Below are 19805 nucleotides of genomic sequence, written 5' to 3'. Positions count from 1 at the left end.
CTGAATGATAGAAACGTTTGTTTTTTTTGGTCTCATCTGACCAGAGCACCTTTTTCCACATGTTTACTATGTCTTCTGTAAAGCATGTAGAATACCATTAGCTGGGATTCATTTAGTGTTCTTTCAACAATGACTAATAACAGTCCTCTCTACTGAATCTTCCAGCTGTGCTGTGAATTTATGCCCCTTTTCTAGATTTACCCTAACTTTATTGGCTGTTTTGAATAATTCACATCACTAACATAGCTTCAGTAGCTTAGAAACATTACATCTCTTGTGTTTTTTCATACAGATGGTTTTACTTTCTTATGTTTGGCTGTTTAATCCATCATTTTATAATAAACAATCACAAATCAACATAATAAACAAAATCATGCAAATAAGCTTCCTTTCTCAGAGCGAAAAATGTGAAGTTCAATGCAGCCTATAAAAAGTCATACAAGAATAATAACTGCTATCCAAACTTAGCAAATAATATCTAATGAATATGATGGACCATAATCATTCTGTTGATAATTGATCCAGACTTGATTTGACAACCTCTCCTCTGAGTGGAGTGTTTCTAATTGCGTGAACAGACAGATGGCTTTACTTGCGTGTCATAAAAACTCAGTCCTCTAGTCAGCTTGATAATGAGAGTTCTAACGTCAGCTGGCAAAACTGTTTGTCATGCAGTGTAAGACGTTCTACCCGTACCACAGATTGGCACAACAGATATCTGAAAAGAATTCAAAGCATTCTGACAAAGTTCAGCTGCGCGTTCAGCCTTCAACGAAATGAGATGAAACTCTGTGTACATATTAATATTTAGACCCCGCCTTGATGGAAGATCATAAGGGATGTGTTGCAATTAAGCAGCATGACTGATGTAACTACAGGCCTTTGTGAATGGTTAATATGTGGAATATTGCAGAGGAAATTATTCAGCTCATTGTCAGACAGCCGCTTAATACTTTCTGATACACTTCATGCCTACCTTGCTCTTGCTGCTTGCTGGTGGCAGCTGTTTTCTGGCCTGGGGAGTAGAAGGCTGAAAGGACACTGAGGGAGCTGACCAGTTGGCTTTGAATTGAACTCATTTTGGAAGCACTGGACTTCCCCGCTGCTTTCCCAGTTGTTGCAGCAGGGGCACCTTTGCCTGCAGGCTTGGCTGGGGTTCCCTTTCCTGCTTCTGCTCTTTTGGTTGCAGTCTGTTTTGGTGCTATGGGGCTCTCCTGTTGGCCAGCCATCTGTTGGGCTCCAGAGCTGCTCCCGAGCTGTGCCCACTGCTCCCCAAGAAGACCTGTTATTCGAGTTACTACTTGTCCCAAAGCCGCAGGAGATGTTGGCGATTCACCAGAACCTCTGCGGGCTGTCTGAGACTCGCCAGATTCCCGTCGCAAGGCTTTTGCCTCACTTGAACCACGACGCTGAGCTGCTTCGCTTGAGCCTCTTCGAAGAGATTGTGTCTCTCTGGCATCTTTTTGAGATGATGGAGCCTCTGTGGAGCTTCTACGCAAGCTCTGGGAGTGGGATGGGGTATCACCTGATCCATGGCGGATTTGACGAGTCTTTGTTTCTCCTGACTCACGACTTGGAGGGTGTGATACACTGGATCCCCTCTGTGGCGCTTTCTGCTCTTTTGAGTCCCGACGAGATGCAGGTTGAGACTTACTGTGTGGTTGAATGGGCTTGGTCTTTACTTGGATCTCACTAGAGATAGAAGAAACGCTTTGAGATTCACCCTGAGGTTGTACATTAGACTGTTTCTCGATCAACTCATCAGGCAGCTTCTCTGCTTGACTACTGTCTTGAACTTGAGGCACAGATGGCATTTGATCATTTTCCCGTGGTTCAGAAGGTTGTGCTGATAACTCAGTCTCCAGGCGTGGTGCAGTCTGGACTTTTGTTGTGATTTTCTCAGATTCAGGTTCGCTGGATTCCCTGGTAGTGAGCATGGGTGCAAGCTGAGGTTGAGGAGGTGTTGGCTGCATTTGCTCTGCTGAGGGTTTGCGTCCTCTCTGTGGTCTAACAGGAGCTGCTGCCTTCACAGCTGAACTTTCGGCTGCAACAGTATCAGGGACGACATTTTCTTTCACTGATTCACACAAAATTTCTCTATCTTTATTTTCTGCTGTCTCCATCTCAGTCATTTTAGGTTCTACAATCTCTACACCAGTTGAGAGTTGGAGCTCTTTAGGTTTTGAGTCATCTTGTGCAGAGGTCACTTCCCTTTTATCAGTTCCAGAGACTGGGCTGGGACAGACTTTAGTCTTTATTTCAACTTCTGAATCTAAAGTTGTCACAATGCCTTTAACGTCTGCAACAAATATATTTGCAGCAACCTCTACAGCAACATTTTCACTTTCTATTTGAACTACTTTTTTTGTTTTTTCGCTTTCTGCTGTGCTGTTCACAGGATGACCAATATCTCCTCTTACAGTGGTTTCACTTTCCTCCACTCGACCCTCTGCTTGTGCATCTCGAGACAGGTTGTTGTCCTGCCGACTTTCTATCTCTGTTTCTGTTTGCTGGTCGCTCCTCTGTGCTGCCTCAGTCTCTGTGATTCTGTCCACAGTGTCCACCCTTTCAGTCTCTGTTCCCTGATCTATGCTACTGGCTCTTGGTCTATGTGGATGATCTGTCACTGTTTCTCCCTCTGTCTCTGTGACTTGGTTTACTCTTTCGGCTGCAGGCGTCTCCGTTGTCTGATCTTGTGTGACAATGTTCTCTGTTATTGTACCCCGTTCCATACTGTTGGCTCTGGGTCGGGGTTGTATTGCCGCTATTACCTCTGCCTCCATTTTTATTTGTTGGTCATGTGTGTCAAGCTTGCTAGTTGCTATTCCTCGATCTATACTTCTAGTCCTCGGCTTGGGTACTATCACTTCAACCAAGATTTTATCCGTATCTGTTCCCTGATCTATTTTAGCAAGAGATTCTGTCTCAGTTTCTTGGTGGCTGAGATCTATTTTCTCTGTAGTTGTTCCTGCATCTATGCTTTCTCTTCTTGGCCTCACAGGTACTTGTGTGGTACAAATTTCCACTCTCATCCCTTCACTCAGTTGCAATATTCTGTCCTCTTTTGCTTTATTCTCTTCCATTTGTTCCTTCAAAAGAGCATTAGTTCTCTCTAGCTCCTGGCTAGCCTGAGTAAGTTTTGCTTCCAGCATCATTAGTTTCTCTTCCAGCTTTATCATTCCGTTTTGGTCCTCTTTTGATGCATTACTCTCTCTGATAATCTCACTTTTTTTTGCAACTTCAGTGTCCTGTGATAGCCTTTCCTCTGCATTATCTTGCAGGCTCGTAGATGCCTCTTTTTGTTTGTCAGCTTTCTCTGACGGTACACTTTGCTTTTGATTTGTAGAAGGATCTCTCTGTATTGGTAGGTCTTTTGTTCTTTTTGTCTCCCTGTGGCTATCTTCTACATTTACTGGCACATGCTCAGAAGCTACACCTCGAACCGGTTGAATTGCTAAAGATAAGTTGAGCCCTTCTGAAGGTCTTGGTCTTTGGCGTTGACTGTTTCCCCCTGTCTCATAAGTTGTTGCCATTGCAGAGGATGAAGTGGAAGCTTGAACTTGGGACTGTATTTGTATCTGACGAAGCAGCTTCTCCCGTTCCTCCCTTAAGGAGCAGATCTGAGCCTTTAGTTCTGGGATAGTTTTGACCTGTTCTTCCAGCTCCCTGACTCTTTTCAGTGCCACTGTTATCTGCTGGTGAAGACCCGCCCGATCCTGTGGAAGGCACCGTCTTTCCAATATGTCTGGAGAGGCACGGAACATGTTCTCTGTTGATCCATTTTCTGGCGTTCCCGTCGTGCAATCAGGGCTGCTTGAATCTGAACCTTTCCTCTGCTGGAGGGTGATGGGCATTGATGATGCTCTAAGGAGGTTTGGTCGACTTTGAATCACAGCAGTTTTATCCTCAGCACCTTGATAGACAGTGCCTGGTTCATCTCTAGATTTGTTTGAAACATTTGCAGTTCCTTGACTGGTTGTCGCTCTGCTGCTATGACTGGATATTGCCCCTTCACTTGGCCTAAAGTCAAATATTTGTTGGACCTCTGTCACTCGGGATTTGGGCTTTGGGCCCAAGGTAGATGTCCCAGACCATGCCCCTTCCTTAGGTGGAGGCCTGACTCCATGTCCAGGGAGGCTAAAATTTCTGGGAAGAGTGCTGAATTTAGCTGGGCCTTTCACCCTCCTTTGGATGTGGACCCTTTTAATGGTGTTGCCTTTTTCAATATCGTCCACATACTTGAGGAAGTCAAGATCCAGATGGAAGCCATAGGGAGTCTCCACTGAATAGGGCAGCTGTTTCCTCTGTACACCGCCCTCGTTGACCTTGGTCTGAAAGCCGTTGGCTGTAAGGAGTTAACAAGGATCATAGTTATTTTAATTTGTAAAAAAAACAAAACTGATAAGTATTTCAAATGAATGTGCAATTAGTAAACAAACTGAACAGCAATCAAATTTGAGATTATTATAAGCATCATGATTCTTTTTCACCCTCTTGCAAAGACAAGCAGTACTGTGTTGTACATGCGGCTCTGTAAAGCCAATATCACTTACAGAGAAGTAATTAGCATGCAGTGATTGTGCCAAAACAAACAAGCCATGTAAAATACTGTTCATGTTGTGCCATCTTATAAATTCAGCATGAGACAGGAGGCGTTTATCACCTCAAGAAAATAAGCTCTTAGCAGTTCTTAAGTCAAATACACAATAATCAGGCAAATTGCTTTTCCTTTTATTTCTTATATTGACTGTACAATGGGCAAAAATAGAATCCTACAAGACAAATTACTGGTGTTACAGTTGGGGGACTAGGATTTGAACTGTAAGATGTGTTAGAAGCAGGGACATTTTTTGCTTAACTAAAGGCTTTGTGGCACTCACCACTTTTCTTGTCCATCATGAGATGCAGAGTTCTCAGTCATCTACTTGTGTTTGGTAAGATTTGAGCTGGCAGCCTGGATAAGACAGAACAAATGTCATGTGAGAAATTGAGCAAATGGTTGGATTCATTACATGAATAAAGCAAAGAGTTATATTTTTGATGGTTTACATCCATATTTTTACTGAAATGATAGAAATGACAGCTCTGTAAAATGAAATGCTTGAAGTAGAAGATTTTCCAAAAGATGCCAACAACTTTTACAGATTTGCTACAGTAATGATAAAAGGGCAAAATATTTCTTTTGTTGTTGTTGGTTTTTTTTTTTTTATCAAAACAATGTTTGATTGGTTAAGTATGACTATTTCTTGCTCTGTTACCTGAAAACAAACAGTTTGAAAAAAATCTGACAAGTTCAGATGGACAAGTTCACAAAGCAACATAGTTTGGACAGTTGTTCTGCATACGTTTTGCATGGGCTATCTGCCTCATTTCTACACTGTTTTATGAAACTGATTTTATTAATTTTATGCAGAAAAAACAGTAATGCATTTTATACCCATTTTATATCAGATCACAGTTGCAGAGGTGATCTAAGACATAGTGAAAGACATTTCCTCACAGCATGCACCAGTTCCTTATAGCATTAAAATTTGTTAGAACAACATCAGACAACTTAGGTAGGAAAACTATTTTTAATATAATTTTTGAATAACAGGTAATATAGATGGTTTAAAAGCATGGACGGGAACAGATGATGGCATAATACAATCTGCTTTTTCATTTGTAGATACAATGCAATTAATGTAAATAGAAATGCACCATATTGTAAATATATTCCAAGAAGTTGATACAAAAATATCAACTGGTTTGACCAACTTCCCAAAAGCTCTGGTGACTCTGATGCCATTTGCTCCAGCTGTAATCTATGTATAATGTTGTCTAAATCAGTGTTTCCCAACCCTGGTCCTCAAGGCACACTGCCCTGCATGTTTTAGGTATTTCCTTGCTTCAGTGCAGCTGATTTCAATTGATGACTGATTAACAGGCGTTTGTTGAACTGCAATCAGTTGAATCAGGCACATTAAAGCAGGGAAACCTCTAAAACATGTAGGACAGTGTGCCTTGAGGACCAGGGTTGGGAAACACTGGTCTAAATGTTAGGGTTTTGCAAGAAATATCAAAATGGACCTAAAGTGAACTTATGAGTTTACATATCCAACTGTTTAGTGTCTGAATACTTACTGTGTAACATGCTGTACTCTAAAAAGGTGATTCATAGCTAAGTCGTGTGTTTTACCTATTAACTAACTTCTAGACTTTTTGTTCAATGACAATGTTTATTGAAATATTTCTCTTCGTCATGCTGTTCACATTTTTGCCCTGTGAGACAAAGAGGACACCTATCAGCCAATCAATATCTGGCCACTGTAACGATTAAGAGGGATGCTTCCATTAAGCTGAGTGTCACTGATCTTCTTCAGCATGTTACAAGAAGATACAGGAAAAGTCACAGAAAAGCATAGAAGTCAAGGCCTTTGGCCACATCCCAGTATAATGACTGCTTTATTGAGATTGTGAATGGCACCTAACTCCTTGAATGCTACCTGAAGGAGGTAAGTGACCCCAACATTGTTATTATCTGCCTACTACAAGGCCCTCAAGGGTCCCTGACATTACTACTATTCCTGGGCATCATAGTCACACATGGTTCGAGTAACATCTGGGACAAAAATCCAGAAGAACTCACACAAACCAAAGAATGCATTGCCACAAACCTTTCAAGAAACTACAGAAATGTTATACATGGCACACTTAAAACACAGGAAGACACAAAAAAAAACATATTTCCAGCCCCACTGTACCACTGGAAAACAGTATTTTACTTATCTGAACCTCATGCTATGTCTAAATATGGTACAATGAAACAGCATACTTCTGTCTTCACTGCATTACAGTAATTCGCTTCACTGCTGTTTCACTGCAGTAAAAGTCTCCTGGTAATTATACTGAAAAAATATTAATCCAATTAACTCTTATTCTTTTGAGAATGTATTATCCATTTATCATGTTTACAGATTAATAGGCAGTTAGACTCTGTGCTTTTTCAGCTGTCTACTGCAGACACAGATTTCATTTTTAAATAATGATAAAAAGTTTATATTCCAGCATAACAAAATTAAACACGGAGCTATTTTGTTCATTGGTCTAATTTAATTTTACAAGAACAACCCTTGGCAGACTCACTCAGGGGAACATTTGGTGTCACTTTATACCATTTGTTCCAAATGGAAGAGCCAAGAAACCAAGCTGTAAACTGAAGAGCAGATGAGAAATGAAGAGAATTTCAGAAAGGAGTAATTGCAATGTTTTACTATCTAACTGTAAAGATCTCTGGCAAATGTTACTATTAATAAAAGGAAGGCAATGTTCTCTTCTTCAAAATCTCAATTAATTAAGGAAGTGAGCCACTATAGCTAGACATCACTTCAACATTGTTTAGAAAAGAGACACACAATATATTTTACAATCTACAAAAATAAATAACAAAAATTTGGGAAAATATCAAATTCCCTGCAGCTCAAGCCTAATTAGTATTTTAGCATTGTCTTCAGGTTGCCAAATCTAAATTACTGCAGGCTTTTATTATGATGATCAGACCTGCCTTAATTGTTTTAGAATATGAAAGCAATTCAAAAGGTCATTTTTGTTTACCATCTTTTCAGATTTTTTTTTTCTTTTTCCTTGGGGAGTCCTGTTGCAATCCCAGCCTAACTATAGAGTTTTACCTTGGAGGCTTGCATTCATTTTAACTGCTATTTTTAAGACGGTATATGATTTTTCCAACAAGAAACACAGAGACATGTAAATTATATGTATGAATGGTGTGAATTTATTACAGAATCTCATAATACTGTTATAATGCAAATACTGTATATAGATACACATATTGGGAAATATTTGTGGGTGTGAAGTAAAAGAAATTATTGAAGTCGAAGCCATCAACATGGTTCTGGCATATTTTAGTCTTGATACATTCCCAGATTTTGTCCAATTGAAACACTTGCGTTAAAGTTTGACTTGCACTGTTATGTCTGGTGAAAAGAAATCAGCTAGAATGTCCAAGAACAAACCAGACACTAAAAAGGCTGAGGACTATAATAAACTGCAAGATGGTGGAAAATCTGTTTCAAAATTGACATCTTCAAGTTCTGAAAATTTAAGCAAATGTCTTCAGGAGACAAGTTTTTTAGTTGGGGTAGACAAATGTTAACCTTGATTTCCTCAAGGACATAAAGAATGTTTGGAGGAATCAAGATGAGGAGATTTAAACCTAAGAACAAAACACCTTTTCTGAGCATGGTGGTAGCATCATACTGAGGGTCTGTTTCATAATGGTGAATTATGCAAAGAAGGAGCAACTGCAAAAGTTTTGTTTTACATCAAATCAGCAACAACCTGGTCACAAATAGCTGCTACAACTAGACAATGATCCAAATGCACATTAAAACTAGTTTGATATGAATAAACTGATATAAAGCTTGTACATAACGATTGACTTATACAACACTGAACATTTTTAACATATGCTAAAAACATGGGTCTGCGATAAGGACCAAACAACGTTATTTAGATGAGGTCTGTATTTCTCATAATAAGAATAGTCAAATATCCCAAAATTATGAAAGATTCTTGTTAAGGCATAAAAAAAACACTTGGTTCTGCACAGCTTTTTTCACAGCTGCACCTTCAATCAATTTAAACTGGGATATTGCATAGAGTGCAGAACATTTCAGCGTGTTCTCTCATATGTTGGAACAACACATTACAAAGATTATCTATAATAGCTTGAAGTGAGTGCACAGCCCATGTCACAATGAAAGCTGTGTTGTGCAATGCCAAGTGGTGACACACTGCAAGGCAAGCATTCTATGAGGTGGCAATGTAATCAATCAAAATGACAGTCAGTGCACCCCGGGACCTTAACAGGAAATGTGACAAGCACTATTTGGCCCTGGTCCCATCTTCACAGATTGAGCCTTATTAATGGAAAAAGCAGGTGACCTGAGGCAGAACTGTTGTCTCTGTTACAGATGAGCAGATAAACACACACACAAGGAGAAACACACAGATCAAGTGACTGACAGGATGAGACATCCTCTGATTGTTGCCATGGCAACCATTCTGTAATTTGCTTCTCAGCTCTTCTGAGAGGTGAAATAGCACAGGTATTCCCTACTCCTGGTGATGTTTAATGCGACTACGATCAAATCGCTGTCCTTAAGGTTTAATTAAGGAGCCAAAGAATGCTGTGCTAAGTAATTGTTGAGTGAAGTACAGGGTGACCCTAGTGATAATTATACACAGTAGGCAGGCAGCAAAACCTTTTTTAATTAGATCATTACGTTCAAAAAGATACAGAGTCAGAGGGAGAGAAATGATTAAAATTAAAGAGAGATTAAAGATGAAAAGAAGGGAGAAAGGAGGATGTGATGAAGATTGAAAGAATAGAAAAATATGGCATGACGGGCATCGCAAAATGGGATTAACAAAAATGAAAATGACAAATCACAATCGGGTTTGCTTTCTTTGGTCACTTCTCTGATCAGGGATGAAGGAATTAACCTAAGCTATGTACTCAGTTATTTAACTCTGGTGCAGGGATACATGCAGCAGAGTATGGATCATTTTGTTTTGCACAACAAAACAAAATGGTTTTGTTGTGCAAGGAACGTGCAAAGACTTGAAGTCCTCACTAACTTGATTTGTTTTCAACTACATAAATAGACAATGAATTTTGACTATGTGAAGAACTTTTGCATAATTCAAAAAAGTTTGGAATAACTAAAAGATGGGAATCGGCGAAACACCCGATGATTTTGCCACCGCATTGCTTGACAATTGGTCAAATGTTTTTTTTGGCTTAAAAGCCTCATTGTAACTGTGACAATGCAGCATTTTTTGTAGCAACCTGCCATGCAACTTTTCTCTAGAAGTCATCTGTCTTGTCCATATGGGCAAGTCAAATTAAATCAAGTCAAATTAGAAACAATGACGTCTTTCTGAGTCCATAGTGATATAAAACTGGCTTCATGTGGACGTAACACTGGTCATCAAAATGTTTACTGTTCATTACAGGCTTTCAGCTTGATGGTTCCTGGGGTGTTTGTGAACATGCTAATGAACTTCTTTTGTCTAAGAGTGACAGTTTTGCTCAGATGGTTGAAATTTGACATTGGGTTTAATCCTGTTGTGATCAAGTTGCTTAGAGGAAAAACATTAGTGGTGTTCAAAGTAAATATTTGAGCATATTTGAAGTTTTATGGATTGGAGCAAATTAACTTTTAGAAACTCATATGTATTTTTGATATGTATTTTTAAGATTCAGTTGTTTTCCATCCGATCATTTGATATGAAAACAAAATCATGAAAAGCACAATATTAACATGTCCACAATAGGTGTGTGGAAATTTGAAAATAGCCTCAGATTAATCATATTGCATTTAGTGACCATGTGCAAACTAATATGGAGGATTACTGTAAAGTGATGATTGAGGCAGCGATTATTCTCTAACTAGTCAACCATCAAGGTTAGGCTAGTAATTAAATTTTTTGAGTCCTTCTGTTGACACTGATGATGCAGAATCCACACAGGATTACAGTCATAATGACTGCAAGCTAAAAGCTCATAAAAAGCATGCTAATCCAAATTGAAAGTATTTGCAGCAGGCTACACAAAGCTATAATGAAGGCACAGTTATTTTTGTCAAAAAGTGTGTGGGCGTTCACGCACGGGGTTGAGGATGTGTGTGTTTTTGTATTTCTCACTTTGCAAATCCCATTTTTCCAACAAACACTACATTGTGAGGACCCACAACTCCATAAGAAGAAATACTGTTTTGGGGTTAGAGGTTAGGTTTAGGACCAAGTAGTGGATTGAGTTTAGCTAAGGGTCAAGATTAGACTATAGAAAATAAATAAAAAAGAATGAATGGAAGTCAGTACAACATCCTTGTGAAGATAGAGAGATGTAATGTGTGTGTGTGGGGGGGTGTTTGTGTGTGTGTTTTAGCTGTTTGTGTTTGTGTCAGCACACAGGCAATCACTCTTTGTTGGTACTTGTTTGAATATGCTCTAGAATTGGTTTCAGTACGCATTTAGCATTCCATGTGTCGCTCATGCACACAGACTCTCAGAGGATGCACTGCAGTCTGTCAGCACCAATCCAATAACTGTGACAGCTGGAGGAGAGGCGACGACATTGGTAATGTAAGGCCCGGAAGACAAGAGTAATGATGGTAGAGTAAATAAGTTCTCAGTGACAGCCAGGCTTTCTTCTATATATCACCAAAGTAAAACCTCAACCGTGCTAATGTAGTCAGAGTTTATACACATTTTAAAGAAAAACTTGTCAGAACGTAATAGGGCACCAGTTGTCAATCTGATGAACACATGGAAAACCTTATAGCTATATTAGTCAGTTACTCTACTGTGAAACAAATTAAGAATATTTGCACAGACCAAGCTCACCACAGAGCAGTTTAAAATGCATGGGTGTCAGTTTTATGCTGCGCTCCAGTTGTACTCGGAACAGGGAAATTCAACTTCCCAGTTAGAAAACTCAACTGGAACTTTCTCAGAAGTCATATTTTCCCACTGACTTCCAGTTAGGATTTGTAAGGTGGACTTAGTATTTCAAAATGGCCGCTTCTCATGTAAAAGGTAATAAGATGTGGTGGAAACATGTTTATTTTACCTGCAAATGTAAATTGTGTTTAAAATGTCAGTTGAAATACTGTATGTAGTGCCCGTGTAACCGAATCCTTTCTGCGTTGTGCTGGTTTTATTGAATGACCAGGACCGTGACATGGTTTGTCTTTAAAATGGATGGTTTCGCGATTTCTTCTGACGAGAACAAATAGAAAACAACTGCGTTATAGGCTGCCCACTCCAAGTCCTATACAAAAGTACATAATCAAACTAAAATTTATTCCTGCTATTAGATATTTACATAATACAATGGATTCACACAGTATATCACAATGGTGATAACAAAACTCAACGTAGTAGATGTATAAATAAACTGGATGTACTTAGATGAAAAATAAGTAGCACACACCTATGCTACACGAGAACAAGACAAAAGGGACGCAAACCATTTAAGGACAATACCACAGAAGAAAAAATAAAAAGGAGGGGCTTCTAATCTTAAAGGAACATGGGTAAAACAATGACAGTTTTTAAAGGTGTTTCAGTCAGGAAAGGAACAATACAAATAACCAAAAAAAAAGACATTTTGTGTAATTATAACAAAAGAGAAAAACAACATGTAATGCTAAACTAAACAAAAACCAAAGTGGAGCTTGCTTATGAAAGGCTTAAAATTATGTTTGTAAAAGCTTTTTTAAATTATGTTTATGAACGTCACCATGTTGAAATTCTGACTTCAAAACTAGAACACTTTTACTTTGGGTCCAACGTCAAACTCAGCTCTGAAATCCCACTTTTGAAGTAACTGGAACACAGAATAAGTCTCCAAGATAGTGCATTCAGACAGCAGTTTCCTGTTGTCGGAACAAGATAAATCAACACACAAATCTTTACATTACTAAGCCATTTTGACATAGAGACTTTGCTATATGTTTGTGTCTTACATGGCCATTCATTAATGCATAGGTTTGGGATTTCATATGTATTCTTCACTGTTTGGAAACTTTTAGGGACATTCTTAACTGAATTATGGTTACTGTTTTACTCTTTTTTTTTTTTTTTGTATATTTCTCGATTTCTCCAAATGTGGAATTGAAAATAATTATTATGACTTACGAGTCTCTACAGAGTTTAATAGGAAAACATTTATGAAAGTGGGAAAAATCAGATATTTTGGAATTAAAGTGATTTTGTCAAAAATAGGTTTACAGTAATATAAAGAATTAATAAATTACACACTCAATGCCTCCTCAGTGATTCACATATGCACATCCAACAAGCACACATTTACACACATAAAATTACTCCTGACCTAACCCAGCTAGAAGCATTAATTGAATGTCATGGGTCGTTACATTGGAGTGCCTGTGTACTGGAGATTGAATTAGTCCAATGCACTGACACAGAGCAAGATTGGAGAGAAGACAGACTAGAAGGAAATAAGATTGGAGAGAGCAAACAGGGGACAAGAGGTGGGCGGATGGATGGGGAAGAAAGTAGAAAAAAGGAGCAGTGCAGGGAGTGGCAGCCACTGTTGCATCTCAGACATCCAGATTTCCTCCCTATTATCTGACACTTTCTGCAGCTTTTTTAAAAATGCATATGAATGCACTTCCTAATGAAGCATTGTAAACATGCTGCAGTCGTAGCCCTAAACCTGAATGTTCATTAGCTGTATGAAAAAAAAACAGAGTGGAGCTGTAAGCAGCTGCACATGGAAAAGAAAGAAGCAAGTCGAGCAACTGTAACAGGTTTCAGGCCGTTATCGCTGCCTTGACATGAGGCTAGCTATCTCTATTTACATTTGTAGAGCCCTGAGAAAGTAAGCAGGGCTGTCCAGCCTAATACGCCATCACTAACCAAACAATTTCTAGCCATGTGCAGACAAATGTGCTAATACTGATAAGAACGAGCATACACGCAAGATACCAAATACATCTGCTACATCTCTATTGGATGAATGCTTGCTAGAGTTGAAATTTAAGGTAATAACTCATAAAAGAACCATGATGAAAGACTACTTCACATCCCATAATGGGGATATTAAGGTTCTTTGTAGGATAATCTTTTCAGAAAAAATTGTAAAGTACTGTAGTTCTTCTTTAATCACTTTGCAAAGTTGATTTTTCTCAACTTGTTCATAAGATCCACTTTCTTGGATTTAAAGCATTTTTAACTCTAGACATTAAGTGAGAGATTTTCTCAAAAAAAAGTAAACTTTTAATCATCATTATCTAGGAAAACAAATCAAAACAAATATATTTAATTTCTTTTTTCTTTCTTTCTTTTTTGACATGTCAAATTACATAGCAAGGGTTCATTTCAAATCCCCCTTTATAAAGAAAGAATAGGGGAAAATAAACCTCACATTTAGAAGGAGTCTTTATTTCAGGTATTTCAGACTCCTGATTAATTAACTCATTCACCAAGTCAGATTCCTTGTAACGGTACCATTTTGTGTACGTTTCCTGTCTTTTGTATTCAAGTATTTTGATAAATGTTGGACATCAATAGATATGTAAGGATTTGCAGTGGACCTGCAGTGGAGGTATCAAGGATATGTGAATCCTTCACACTTCCTCTAAAAACTCATATAACTCCCTGTTTTCATATTTCAAACTCCAAATATACCTCAATAGGCTTGTAGTGGAAACTGTCTTAGCACTACTGCATACATTAATATCTTTAATATCTCCAATAAGTCCCATGGAATGTAAATAGCACCAGTGAATTGTTTTGTAAATGCCAGCCAGTAGCAGCTTTTATAGTTTTCTAAGTTTTAGGTAACTCATTGGTAGCAGCCAATGGTTAGAATTTATTTTACCGATAGTAAAAACTATTAGCTTAGCGGCTGCAAAACACATGCCAACTTTAGTACTGATAGCAGCCATTGGTTAGCCTGTTGCAGTATTCTCACAGAACTTCTAGAACAATAATGGCACTTGACAAAATGAAATGCTTAAATTTATGATTTTGTATTTTTGTGTTTGTATAATGCAAACTACCTTGAACTTCCTTGCTGCTGAACTGTCCTTTACAAATAGACTTGAAATTTTGAACTGCTGGATTTTGTTTGTGACCATCATCATTACTTTTTTGAAATGGTTTGAAAGTAGTTCTTTGACTCTGTAGCAAAAGCTTATGTGACCATAAGCTTATATTAGCTGACTGTCAAACTCTAGGCAATTTAAGAACTATTTCCTTCTATGCCTCAAAGACTCAACCTCAGCTCCAATAGGGAGTCAAGCTTAAACATACCTTCATGCATGGGGTTCATCACCTACTTCATGAGAATAATTCAGTCAGCTGTTGAAATGGTTATGAAAAATAGAGGTAAATGTTGATCCTTAGCTGGTATGAAAAGTATGGTTGGCATGAAGAATCACAGCTTTGAGCCATAAAACAAGGGAAGTGTATGATTGCTTAGCTAGATCAAATGGTGCAAATACAAAGACAGCACTGGGGGACATTATCCGATATCATATAGCTCAGAGTGCGTGTCTCTGCAGGAACCAATCAATCTCCCTGCTCTACAAGAGCTATTTGAGAACAGTCTGGTTCATCCCACTCCAGTCCCAAGATTAGCTCTTGTCTATCTATAACATACATGCAACACTGTCAAAGAAACTGTTTATTTAGACAGTTTTTTTCTTAATGCCCAAAACCCCAAGGTATTTAAATCGTCCAGGTATTTTTCTATATCTTAGTCTTAAGCCAGAATGATTTATTCATGTCCAGTCTGACAGAGGCTGAATTCACCAGAGGGCAGATTGCTCCCTTTGTGCCAAAAAACATCTGTTCCTAAACTCCACAGAGAAAATGAGATATTCTGTCCATGCGCTTCATTAAACAACTTCAATATTATCCCTCAGGATAATGAATGGACTACTTTTTTATCATAGGACAAATGTGGTTGAGTTCTGAGTGGATAGTTTAATTAAATATAATGTACAATATTAGAAACAGAACAAAAATGAGACCATCTTATCTTGTATAGAAAGGTATGAATTTAAAATATTTTTATGTACTTTTTTTTCCTAGTTATCAATCATTCATATGAAATTAAACAAAATATTTTTAGTATTTTTGCATCTGAATCTGCCGACTGCTGGCATTATACAGCTCTGAATATCTTAAATTATTTACTGCAGCACATATCCAAACCATTCAAGTTCAAATTATGTTCGCATTCTGGCAGCTTCTTTTCATAGATGTTAATGAGGGTGGTGAAGCTAATTAACACTGAGCCATCTGACTAGGTCAACAACTTCAGACGTTGAAGGGAGCTGAAAATTAGGTGAAAGAAAAAAATAATACACAAAAATGCTAACAGGAAATAAATCCAAGACAACAAACAGGAAAAGTATATCAAAATATCTGTAGTAAAACAGCCAGCAAGCAAATATGGGAACATATTTGCTTGCTTTAGTTGACTTTTAGGAAGTCAACTAAAAAAGAAAAATTACAAAGAAATGTGTTCCACAAAGAAGAAAAAAAAAAGCTTTTTCTATAATTGAACAGTGGAACAGATACAAATATATAAACTGTTTCCTTCCCACTGACTGTTACAGAAAAACAGCTGCAGTGAAAGTGCAAAGCTTCATTAGTACTCTTTTACACAAAAACTACCTATGTAGTATTTATTATCTAGGACAAAACTGGAAAAATTAGGAAATCGTTTTTGGCACTATTGTAAAGCAGTACATACATTGAATGGTCAGAAATTAAAAATGTTGCTTTACATATTAATCTATGCAACAGTACCTACAAAACTACTAAGCTGTTGCTTTGGAAAAATCTAAGATTATTCCACCATAACAAAACAATTTTCAAGTCTTAGTTTGAAAGAGATTTAACCAATTTATAGGTTTTTTTAATCTACTTAGAAACATTGTTCTGATAAATAAACTCATGGAGATATACTTGTATATGAAAAATTTTATTAACCACAACATCAGATCCACCATCCTGTTTATCTGGAGAATAAGTTGGTTTTTTTGGGGGGTTTTTTAATTACGCTTTATTCTAATATAAGTAGGAATCAAATGAGACCACTGTAGTCATAAAGGGATGGGGATGATTAACAACAATGCTCAGCCAATGTACAATATGTGCCAAGAAAATAGCCATCATAACATTATACCTCCACTTTAAGAGCGGATGGCTCTTTTCATGTTATTTACACCAAATTCTGATCCTACTCTGAATCCTGAGGCTGAAATCAAGACTTACTAGAGTAAATAACTTAACCTTGGCTCAATAGCAATGGCTATTTGAGTCACTATTCCCTTTGGATCCTATTAAAGCAGTCTGTTTATTCTCCTCTGACCTCTTAAATCAACAAGGCATTTTTTGATTCCACAACTGCTGATCACCGGCATTGAGTTGTTGCCATGTGATTGGCTGACTTACGGATTGTGTTAACAAGCAATTGAGCAAATCCAATAAAGTTGCCAGTGAATGTAACTCATGTTACATACATTTATAGATCATTTTACATAAAGTAAAGTACTCTTACTGAGTACAGGTTCAGAAGCAACTTTCTCTGATATCATTGGATATACTCTTCATTGTCATTTCTAATATGGTTTGGGGAAAGACAAGACATGGATGCAACAGAAACACTAATCTGAGGCTGAAAAACTGTCTGAAAGACACCAGAGCAAAACAAATAAACACAGGTAGTAACACAAGAGACATAGGTATAAATCCTAATCTGAGAGTAGAAGAATCCTTGTTCTGATAAAGAGCAAATCAGCCAATAAACAAGGTCAATGTTTCACAGCAAGCTAGAAAAAACATTTTAATCTTTTTGGTTACCACAGTTTATGAAATATTAGACATTTTTTCTTAAATACATAAATAAGTCAGTAAGTAATATATATTTGTCTTATTTGTTGAAGTGGGTGCTCTTAAAAAATGTTTCATTTGTTTTATATATGCAAGTTCTCAAAAGCTTTCAAGCACCACTGCACAAAAACTAAGAATGCATGACTGATTATGCTTTATGTTAACAAAACAGAGCATATGTAGTCTTTATAAATTAGCTTAAAGATTTCCACAGAAAAATTATGCTTCATAAGTAAATGTGATCTTTGTAATTGTCTACTTACAAAGGAATACTGAAGAAACACTCAAAAGAAATTTAATCAGAATGTTCTAATGCTGTGCAATTAAGAAAAAAAGGCTTTTGTTCATGCAAATTCCAGAAGTGAAGCATGACTCTATACAAAAAACACAGAGTATAAACTCTGCAGAGCTAGCTGCATAGTTGAGAGCAAATCAACACATACATTTACATTCTTTTGATCCTTACCCTGCGGCCTTTTTTTCCTGCTGGCACGCACAGATAAACAGACATGTACAACAACACAAATCATGCCCACTGCTGATAAAAACAACTGACTAATTGCCACTTTTAGTAGCTTAATGTTCATATCACTGAATTAGGTGTGAAAGCATTGCTGTGTGTTGTTGGCAAACCAAGCTTTCCCGCGCTATGTCAGCTGCCAAAGTTGTGTGGGGAGCGTTAACTTTTCGACCACAAAAGAAAAGAAAGAAAAGAATATCACACATGCATACAGACAAATACACACTCACTGCTCCTCAGCTTTACACATTCCAGACAACAACTGTTAACCAATGTCATACCCTGCAGAAAAAGACTGTGAACAAGCAAGAAAACAGCCCTGGATGGTAAACTGGTCAACTGACCAATGTAAGGTAAACAAAATAAAATTATACAAGAAAGCCAAGAGATGGGTTGGACTAATTAATTATGAAGAAAAATACATTTTAAGTGCCAAATTTAGTATTAGTAAACAAAAGAGAAGAGACAATTGAAGGCATTTTTTACAGCCTAAATTGTTTCTCACCTGCCATGGAGTTTTTATCATCCACTGCTGTTTGAATGAAAGCTACTGGTACTGTCGCAAGGAAAGAAAGCAAGAAAAAAGGGGGGGAAAAACAATGATGTGAAAGGGTGGGGAAGGGTTGTTGTGTTGGCAGATGATACAGATAAGAAGAGGGCGAGGAGGCCGAAGTTGGTAAAGCTATCAGCTCCCTCACTGTGATAAGTTTACCAGAAAATGCATAGCTGCTGCAGCCAATAAGACACAAACACATGCAAATATGATAAACAGATACATTTCTCGATGTTGCAGCCACCGTGGGAGTGAATAGAGGTATGATAGGAATTTCCTTGAGTGTGCATGATCACAAGGGAACGGACTGAATTGTCTCTCTTTGTAACCACTGCAAAATCTTTGCACATTGTCCTGCGTTTACTGTTGTGAAGCATTTTTTTCCTTCAGACTTTGCCTGTGGGCATCAATTTTACCCCACACTCAACTCCCATCACACATCAGTCTTAATTATTACAGCAGCACTTTAATTCAAGCCCCATGTTGTCATGTGTGAGCAGCTTTGACTGAGCTTCATGCTGGATAAAAACAAAAAGACTTCAGAATCATCAAATTATCCATTTTTCAAGTCAATATTTATACATTTCTGTGAAATCTTACAAGTAAACACTTCAGACATGTCTGACTAGACTGCTTTCTGTAATTGAGCCAATGAGTAAACCAGCTCAGTTGGCTCTGTAGTGTAAATAAGGTAAATTATTAAGTACCTTTAAATAGGGTGAGTGCCGAGGCAAATAGACCCAAACTCTTATCTATCCAATTCTTCAGTCCCACAGTACTAACTAGTGAATATGAGCAGCAAGGATCAAGTGGCCAGTCCACATGTTTACTAAGCATATCAAGTAAGCAGAGAGATGAGGAGCAGCTGATTTATTTATGGGGATACCAGAAAAAATTACAATATTTATGGACCAGATGGAGAGACTGGAGTGCATTACAATAAATTAGAGTATCATTAAAAAGTTACATTGATTCAGTGATTCAATTAAAAAAGTGACCCTGATGTTTGTATCAATTTATTTTACACATTTAAGATATCTGAAGTGCTTATTTCTGCACAAGATTTGTTTCTAAGAAAAGTAGTAAATTCCACAGGACCAACAAAAAGAATGGAAAGTTGAATCGAAGGGAAAAAGTGTTTTAGAGAAGGAGCACAAGCATCTAAGCTAGCTGCAGCTCTGAAATTATTGTAAATCAAAGTCTTTTCAGGAATTTGGGGGAAATTCACAAGGCAGGGATTGCAGTCCAGAAAAAGAGCAGTCAAGAGACTACAGGTGTGAATTAGCAAAAAAA

The 19805-nt window shown here is 37.7% G+C and overlaps 1 protein-coding gene across 5 annotated transcripts in view; it reads right to left on the bottom strand.

The window, feature by feature from the left end:
* kank4 (KN motif and ankyrin repeat domains 4) overlaps positions 1-19805 on the bottom strand; it is a 79243-nt gene that overhangs the window by 17748 nt on the left and 41690 nt on the right. For 4 of the 5 annotated variants that reach the window (XM_044129170.1, XM_044129171.1, XM_044129173.1 and 1 more), the window contains 2 exons: positions 4881-4954; positions 977-4345 (listed from right to left, as the gene is read on the bottom strand). In XM_044129170.1, the coding sequence (XP_043985105.1) occupies positions 977-4345; positions 4881-4899 (3388 nt within the window). In that variant the 5' untranslated portion in view covers positions 4900-4954. Of the gene's footprint in view, positions 1-976; positions 4346-4880; positions 4955-18464; positions 18576-19805 lie in introns of those variants that run through there. The other variant, XM_044129172.1, reaches the window with a different exon arrangement.

This window comes from Gambusia affinis, linkage group LG10 (genome assembly GCF_019740435.1).
Source record: "Gambusia affinis linkage group LG10, SWU_Gaff_1.0, whole genome shotgun sequence".
Classification (NCBI taxonomy): Eukaryota; Metazoa; Chordata; class Actinopteri; order Cyprinodontiformes; family Poeciliidae; genus Gambusia; species Gambusia affinis.
Note: the sequence above shows the minus strand (reverse complement) of the source record. Positions and strands in the feature narration are given on the sequence as shown.